This window comes from Triticum dicoccoides, chromosome 3B (assembly GCF_002162155.2).
Source record: "Triticum dicoccoides isolate Atlit2015 ecotype Zavitan chromosome 3B, WEW_v2.0, whole genome shotgun sequence".
Taxonomy (NCBI): Eukaryota; Viridiplantae; Streptophyta; class Magnoliopsida; order Poales; family Poaceae; genus Triticum; species Triticum dicoccoides.
In genome coordinates this window covers 153,980,090-153,988,795 of record NC_041385.1, presented here as the reverse complement: position 1 = coordinate 153,988,795, position 8,706 = coordinate 153,980,090, and the positions used below count along the sequence as shown (strand labels likewise).

The window sequence follows — 8,706 nt, the reverse complement described above, 5'->3', positions numbered from 1 at the left end:
GTTGTGTTCGTTGGGGCTCTTTTTGTGCCACAGGTGAACCGAAGAATCTGTAGGATGCTCTTGGTGATCCCAAGTGGAAACAGGCAATGGATGAAGAATTTTCAGCTCTCGTTGAGAACAAAACATGGCGCTTGGTCCCACCAGTCAGAGGGAGGAACGTAATTGACTGCAAATGGGTGTACAAGGTCAAGCGGAAATCTGATGGCATAATTGACAGGTACAAGGCACGTCTTGTGGCCAAAGGTTTCAAGCAAAGGTACGGAATTGATTATGAGGACACCTTTAGTCCTGTGGTCAAAGCTGCTACTATCGGGTTAATTCTTTCAGTTGCAATATCTAGAAATTGGTGCATGCAACAACTAGATGTAAAGAACGTGTTTTTACACGGTGTTCTAGAAGAAGAGGTTTTTATGAGGCAGCCTCCTGGGTATGAAAGTTCAGCTTTACCACGACATGTCTGCAAGCTTGATAAAGCAATTTATGGTTTGAAACAAGCACCTAGAGCTTGGTATTATCGTCTGTACTCCAAGTTACAGTCTCTCGATTTTTCTGCTTCCAAGGGAGACACCCTGTTATTCTTTTATCATCGGCATGAAGTCACCATTTTTATGCTTATTTACGTTGATGATATTATTGTCACAAGTTCCTCCTCTAGAGCAGTTGAAGCTCTTCTTAAGGATCTGCGCATGGATTTTGCGCTCAAGGATTTGGGCAGTCTCCATTTTTTTTCTTGGGATTGAGGTAAAGCATGTTGCTAGTGGAATTGTTTTGTCTCAAGAAAAATATGTGCAAGATATCCTTGAGCAAGTGGGCATGAAAGGCTGCAAGCCTTCTCCAACTCCTTTGTCTACTCCAGAGAAATTGTCTCTTCATGACGGAGAGGTGCTTGGAGCTGAGGACTCCACCAGGTACAGGAGTGTTGTAGGAGCTCTGCAGTATTTGACTTTAACCAGACCAAATATTTGTTTCTCAGTCAACAAAGTTTGTCAGTTCCTTCATGCGCCTACTGGTACTCATTGGACAACAGTAAAAAGAATTCTTCGGTATCTCCAGGCAACCAAGAGTCATGGTCTCAAACTTGCTAAGTCAGACTCTACACTTGTTAGTGCTTTTTCAGATGCAGACTGGGCAGGTTGTCCTGATGATCGGCGGTCCACTGGAGGCTTTGCAGTGTTCTTTGGTGGTAATTTGATTTCTTGGAGTGCACGTAAGCAAGCTATTGTGTCTAGATCGAGTACAAAAGCTGAGTACAAGGCCTTAGCAAATGCTACTGCTGAGATTATTTGGGTCCAGAATTTATTAACAGAGTTGGGCATTCGTCACTCATCTGCAACGTCATTTTGGTGTGACAATCTTGGTGCTACCTATCTTTCTGCCAATCCTATTTTTCATGCTAGGACGAAGCACATTGAGGTTGATTATCATTTTGTTCGTGAGAGGGTGGCTAACAAGCTTTTGAATATTCTGTTTGTTCCTACTGGTGATCAAGTGACGGATGACTTTACTAAACCACTCTCACTGCGGCAACTGGAGATCTTTAGACGTAATCTCAACTTAGATAGTTGTGATTGAGGGGGTGTTAAACATTGTACATCACGGTGTGTATATAAACCGTGCTAGTTTAGGATGTGGCGTGTGTTGTAATTAGTTACTCCACACCTAACCGAATCCTAACCTTTCTGTAATCTGATCTTACTAGTTAGCTTGAAAATCAATCCACACCTAACCGAACCCTAACCTTTCTGTAATCTTCGCCACATCCTCTCATGCGCTTCCAGCCTCTTTCACACCTCGAGAAGACCAGAGCTGCCACCAGTGCGAGCGTGCCGTCTGATCGACAGGAACCTTCGTGAGCACTAATAATATATATAAATCCGATGCCCCATTGATTCAGGAATCGCGACAACCTGCCGGGCGTCCGACGGCACCGATCCATCACACACACACGATGTCCGGCGAAGACACCGCAGCACCGCAGGTCATGGAGGACCTGCCGAGCGTCGTCAAGCTCCTCAGCGACGGCTCAGTCGTCCGCGGCGACGAAGCCGTGCTCTGGCCAAAGGACCCGTTGCCGGACGTCCCCGGCGTGCAGTGGAAGGACGCCATGTACCACGCGCCGCGCGGCCTTAGCGTCCGCGTGTACAGGCCGTCGCCATCGGTGACGACGGCCGGTGGCCCCAAGCTCCCGGTGCTGGTGTACTTCCACGGCGGTGGCTACTGCATCGGCTCCTTCGCGCAGCCACACTTCCACACCTACTGCCTCCGCGCCGCCGCCGAGCTCCCGGCGGTCGTGCTGTCCGTCCAGTACCGCCTCGCCCCCGAGCACCGCCTCCCCGCGGCCATCGAGGACGGCGCGGCTTTCCTCTCCTGGCTGTGCGGCCAGGCCGAGCTCGGAGTTGGCGCTGACCCGTGGCTCGCTGAAACGGCCGATTTTGGCCGGACGTTCATCTCCGGCGCATCGGCGGGCACCAACCTGGCCCACCACGTCACGGTCCAGGTCGCCTCGGCGCAGCAAGACGTCCACCCGGTGCATATCGCCGGGTACGTCCTCATCTCTGCGTTCTTCGGTGGTGCCAAGCGGACGGCGACGGAGGCTGACCCCCCGGCGGACGTGTCCCTGACGGTCGAGGGATCCGACATGTTTTGGCGCATGTCGCTTCCGGTGGGGACGAACAGGGACCACCCGGTGGCCAACCCGTTCGGCCCGGAGAGCCCCAGCCTTGCGTCCGTGGTGGCGCCGGAGAGCGACGTGCTCCGCGACCGCGTGATGGGGTACGCCGCGAGACTGAGGGAGATGGGGAAGGCCGTGGAGGTGGCCGAATTCGCCGGAGAACAGCACGGGTTCTCTGTCCTCCGGCCGTTCGGCGAGGCAGCCAACGAGCTGATGCGTGTCCTCAAGCGGTTCGTGTACACAGATACCACACGTAATAGTACGTCCCACTGAGTGTTGAAGTGTTTGGTGATCTCCTGATCCTTTTGTGCAAGTCGTTTGATTTTTACTTGCAATAATGTAAATCCAGCCGCACAACCTAACGAACCATTTGATGGAAGAACTGCATTCTGAAAGTGGTCTGAAAAGTGAAAACCGTATGTGAGATGTTCTGTGCTGTCTCATTAGTGATGTTGTGGATGTGTTGAGATCTTTCGACTTTCTCCAGATTTCATTGAAACTAATATTCCTAAACTATTTCAACACAAAAGGACACGAAAACTAATATAAGCATAATCTTGATTCCTCATGACATAAATAATTTATGAGCAATTCGACTTCCCTAACAGCCGCCGTCGCTTCCTCTAGCTGCTGTCACCATCGCTGGTTTAAAATCCCTACCTCGCGTCGACGGAGAGGGGACTGGCTCGGGTGTGGTTATCACGCCGGACGCATTTTGCACAATTCCTCTGCCGATGTGAGGGCTGACTCATCTATCTATGTCAAATTAACAATGGACCCTAGTTGGCAGAACGATGCAAAACATTAAAATGGATAAAACTAGACCAACTTGCTTAACTATGGTATAAACTAGGACAATTTTTATACTCCTCAAATAGGGCAAGAAATATCCCAAATTGACACTTAGGGAGTAAAATTTGGAATTCACTATGAATAACTTATGGCAGTAAGTGAAAGTAGTTCCAAGTCACTCACATATGACTCCTTCCTCATAAATATGATATCGAAAACAGAAGGTATTTGGAATTCTAAAATAGGGAGCACCAAGTCATATGTGAATGACTCCCTCGGGATGTTCTCTCTTGAGGCGAGCATTCTTCTTCGGTAGAAAGACATCCGACAGGACGGTCTTGGACTTGAGGGAAGCAGCAAATATCTCTAGTGCCTACATTAAAAGAATCCATACATACACAAACACACATAAAAAAAAGTAAATCACCAACTTGAGCAAAACCACCACTTAAAAGTTCAAAGACTCTAAAGAAATTAGAGCACTGCGTACCTCTTCCTTGCCGATCTTCACTGTCTTTTCCTGCAAGGCGCTGAGATCCTTGATGCCCAACAGCGAGATCGTCGCGAAAAAAGAGGCCGAAGTCACGGACAGGTCATCCCCGACAGTGTACATGCCCACAGGTACCGGCGTGGTCCCGTTTTTTCCGGCGGCGACCGTCATAGCCCTGCGCATATAACATTTGCATCTAGGGCAGACTCTGTCATCTATCGCCGATAGATATCCACAGGCTCCACATGTGTAGGTGTCACCGTTGCTGAGTTGTGTGTCCAACAGCTGCTGTAGGAGGGGGAGCGCGGCGGGGTTGACGGCCGGGCTAAGGCACCGCATCTTGCTCTTGTAGTTCGCATCTAGCTTCTCCACGCTGTTGAGCACGTTGCTGATGCTGCCGACCAAGCGCTCCTTGGTCAGTAGGTCGAGGGCGGTGCCCAGCGGCAGGGACAGGAGGCCGGTGAGGAACTCCACGACGTCGCTTCCGGCCTCGGCAAAGCACACCTTCTGAGACTTGGTGTCGATCATGAGCTTCATCGATAACTCCATAGTAGGCGTGCTATTCTGTTGTAGTTCAATTGAAACCTTCTGAGTGAGCAACGTTAATTAACAAGAAAACATGCATCTCTGTATCATCGAAAAGAAGTTGATTTTTCCAAGAATTAAAGCAGATGGAGCAATACCATCTTTCTAAACTGTAACACAAAGAGATCTACGTGTGAGCAGAAAATTTCAGATTAGTGGATAATATGAAATGTAACCCACAAGCTACGTACAAATCACCCAACCAATACCACTAGATAAACATTTTTTAACTACCAAGATTTGTTGGAAATTTTATATTTCATTTATTACATGTAAATGGATGCTTTGTGTAATGCATATATACTACTTCCTCCGTCCCAAAATAAGTGTCTCAACTTTATAGTACTAGCTTTCGTACAAAGTTGTACTAAGGTCAAGACATTTATTTTTTGGGACGGAAGGAGTATTAAATGGTTTAGATTGTAAGAGTTTAGACTGGGGCTGAGATTTTAAGAGTTTTTCAACGTGCTTGTATGGATACCTGTTGGATAATGCTAGTGTTGTTAGTGCATGATTGTGTTGTTGTCCTAGTCCATATGATCTAACCCGTTCCTAGCTAGGTTAGTTAGGTACTTCTCACTCATGTACATGGGTATATATAATATTTTTCCCAGTATAAACTCTTACATAGTATCAACCTCTTTCTAATTATTGTGATACTCGTTTCCTCGCTTCCACACGTGCTTACCATGGACAACGCATCTTCCATCTCCTTCGGCGCCAACACCAACCCTCCCCCTCTACCCTTGCGATCCAACATGTGCCCATCCAGCAACATGTTCATGTTGCCCTTGACCTCCATTAATCCAACTACAATATGTGGTACTCCCTATTCATGTCAGTCTTCTGCACATACGGGCTCACCGACCACGTCGAATGCTCTGTCGATGACCGTATGCGCCTCACCGTCATTCATTATATATCTATCAACTCTTGCATCATCAACTAGGTGTATACCCATCTCCTAGGAAATCCTCGACATCATCATGAAGCCTGATGAGACTACGTACTTCCTCTAGCTTGTCGTTCACAACCTCTTCCTCAACAACCGTTCTCATCATGCAATATATGCCCTCCACAAATTATACAATTTCTACCAAGGTGGTCTCTCTATCACATAATAATGCAGCAAGCTAAATCATCTCACGAACACACCATGATGCATGTCGGCTAGAACATCACAAGCCAGGGCCTCGTCCTTAATTTCGTCAGAAACCTCAAGCTCTAACTTCAATATGTCTATCACCAGCAATCCCTTGCACGGGTTGTCATCCTTTCTAAATTGTCGTTCCATCCACGTCGAAGCCCATGTTGGCTCGTGTAGTCCTAACAACTCTAGCATTGAATTTTGGGGACAACATGAGTCACCATGGGCGTGGATGCGGAGGGTAGATTCGTCCTCCATTGCGTTGATGTGGGTGATGTTCCACTCCTCTTGCTCGAGGAAGGAGCGATAGTAGAGGAAGGATGACGGCCCACGCAAGGACATGTTGGTGAAAGACCGACGATTGAAGCCTGATTTTAGGCCAGTGATGACATTGAGGACAACGCTCATCGGTGTGTGGTAGCCGACGATGTTCCGAAGAGTGTCCTCGAGCTACTTTAGCCTGCTACAATATGTCACAATGGAGAAATCACCTTGATAGAGACTATGGAATTTGTGTAGGTCATAGATCTCATGATGAGCACGGTTACCAAGGAAGAGGTTGTGGACGACAATCTGGGCGGAGTAGGTGGTATCATCGGGTCTTAAAATGATGGTGAGGGTCTCCTAGGAGGAGGTGGTGGTGTACACCCAATTGATGATTCATGAGTTGAATGATGTCCAATCGAGATAGGAGAGGCACATGCGGGCATTGGTGGAGTGTCAATGGTGAGCGCATACATGCGGAAGACCATCGTGGATATTCACAATGTGTAGTTGGATTCCTGGAGGTCGAGAATGATGGGAACATGTTGTCAGATTGGAACTTGCTTAATCGCAACGGTGAAGGGTTTAGTGTTTGCACCAGAGGATACGGAAGAGGCGTCGTCCATGGCAAGTAGGTGCAGAAGTGAGGAAATGGGTATCGCGCGATTTAGGAAGAGGCGGGTAGAATTTAGACTAGGAAGAAGGTAGCCATCCTCGGCACTCACTCTTATCTTGAGGCTTTTAGTAGTTTCCATTTACTTGTCTATGAACTGTATAGGCAACCAAGTAGTCCTTTACCGCGGACGCGGCTATTCGAATAGATCATGTTAACCCTGCAGGGGTGTACTTCTTCATACACGCTCTCACCACTTATCGTCGTTTACACGACATGTACTCGGCAACCTTCAAGCGGAAGCCCAACGTGGGTGTCGGCCACGACCTACCTAATCACCTAAGCCTCCAGTCCAGGTTTATCGCCTATTCAGGTTCCATCCGCAGGGAGTCCGGCCGAGGTTTCCCATACGGCCCCGAACGATGTGAACAGGGTTCCCGAGATACCTAACGGGTATTCGGTACACCCGGCCACGTACCTACCGCATCACAGCCCACCCCTACGGTCAGCGCTGTCCACGGCCTCCAGTAGGCTACAAACACCAGAAACTACTTGCAACTCCTGGACGGAGAACTAGGGTGAATAAGAAGTCGAGAGGGTCCATTGGTTTCGGGCCCAATGCATGGTAGTAGCTGATTCTTAAATCACACATACAGATCTCAGTGCTTAAGGTCGGCTGCAATGAAACAACCCACCATGTACTGCTACATGGCCTCTCATCGATACCTTTACCAAATCGTGTTCACCACACCACTCTCATTACCGACATAATCATTTCACTCTAGCCCATCACCCAGATGAACCAGACCTGACACGACTCTAAGCATAGCAGGCATAGCAAGGTAGGAACAACACATACATATGGCTCAATCAACTCCTACACATGCTAGTGGGTTTCATCTAGTTACTGTGGCAATGACAGGTCATGCAGAGGAAATGGGTTCAACTACCGTAGCACACAGCAGTTTGAATCGCGTTGTCTTAATGCAGTAAAAGAGAGCAGGAGCGAGAACATGGGATTGTATCGATATGATCAAATGGTTGGTTGCTTGCCTGATGGTTCGATGCACGGATACGGTTCTTCGTTAGGGTAGTCACGGTACTCCTCGGGGACAGATCCTGTCGTAAAGGATAACGATACACAGGCATCACCAAACAATGTGCAACAATATGATGCATGCATGAAACATGGCAATATGAGTGTGTTGGGCTAATGCAACTAAAGCTACCAACGCTGTCAGGACCCCGACTCGATGTCACATCGATCTAGCTGGTAACACCTCATATCACTTTGCGGCCTCACGCACGGTATCCCCACGGGTGTCGTCTTACCTTTTCCCGGGACCGTTTGCGCTTTTTGGCTCGCGTATATGAAAGTGTCGCTAGCATCCATATGATAAAGAGCCCGGGCTGACATGACTAGTCGTAAACCCAAAGTGGCACAGACTTACAGGGACAGGCATCCATGACCCAGCTTCGAACGTGTCGGTCATCAGCAAGTGGGTCCGGGCTGTAGCACTGGGCTAGCAGGACTCCAGTAAACCGGGCTGTAGCGGGCTAACAGGACTCCGGTACTCAAAGCGTGACATTTCCCCGAAGGGACAGACACAGGAACGAAGAAGGACACATGCCGGCCAGCCTAAGTGTTCCAGAGCAGTAGCAAGCTACCATGGCTCAGCGGTAACACTAGGAGACATTTCCCGGTAAGAGAGGCTACTAAAGATAAACAACTAGATAGTCAGATCCCACACATACCAAGCATTTCAATCATACACACAATATGCTCGATATGTGCAATTACAACGAAGCATCACAACATGACTCTACGACACAAGTACTTTATTTAAGGCTCAGTGAGCCATACATAACATACACAAAGGTACGGGTCTCACGACCCAACATACAAGTCATACAGTCATACAAACCAGCAACGGAAGTAACTTGTCTAAGTACAGACAACTAGTAAAATAAAAGAGGCTTGGAAAGCCTAGCTATACTACGTGGTCCTTCACAAGCTCAGGGTCACCACCTGGGTCTTTAGCCTACTCGTTGATGTCAACGTCTACATAGAACCCATCAGAAGGGGTTGCAGCGTCTTCTGTAAAAAATGTAGATTATAGCAACATGAGTACAAAGGTACTCAG

At 48.2% G+C, this 8,706-nt stretch overlaps 2 protein-coding genes across 2 annotated transcripts; one reads left to right on the top strand and one right to left on the bottom strand.

Annotated features, from left to right (window-relative positions):
- Positions 1-1,737: 1,737 nt before the first annotated feature.
- LOC119281022 (probable carboxylesterase 15) lies at positions 1,738-3,116 on the top strand. The gene has a single exon (XM_037561674.1). The coding sequence runs from the start codon at positions 1,949-1,951 to the stop codon at positions 2,942-2,944; it is 996 nt and encodes a 331-aa protein (XP_037417571.1). The 5' UTR covers positions 1,738-1,948; the 3' UTR covers positions 2,945-3,116.
- A 420-nt stretch (positions 3,117-3,536) lies between these two features.
- On the bottom strand, positions 3,537-4,502 carry LOC119281021. Its single transcript, XM_037561673.1, has 2 exons — positions 3,954-4,502; positions 3,537-3,836 (listed from the first exon to the last, which is right to left on the bottom strand). Exons 1-2 carry the CDS (start codon positions 4,500-4,502, stop codon positions 3,720-3,722), a joined length of 666 nt encoding a protein of 221 aa, XP_037417570.1. The 3' UTR covers positions 3,537-3,719.
- Positions 4,503-8,706: the final 4,204 nt, after the last annotated feature.

Excerpts from the sequence above, each read along its gene's own strand:
- LOC119281022 (XM_037561674.1), top strand. The coding sequence starts at position 1,949 with ATGTCCGGCGAAGACACCGCAGCACCGCAGGTCATGGAGGACCTGCCG.
- LOC119281021 (XM_037561673.1), bottom strand. The coding sequence starts at position 4,502 with ATGGAGTTATCGATGAAGCTCATGATCGACACCAAGTCTCAGAAGGTG. Across the intron at positions 3,837-3,953 it reads TGAAGATCGGCAAGGAAGAG|GCACTAGAGATATTTGCTGC; the intron begins GTACGCAGTGCT and ends CTTTTAATGTAG.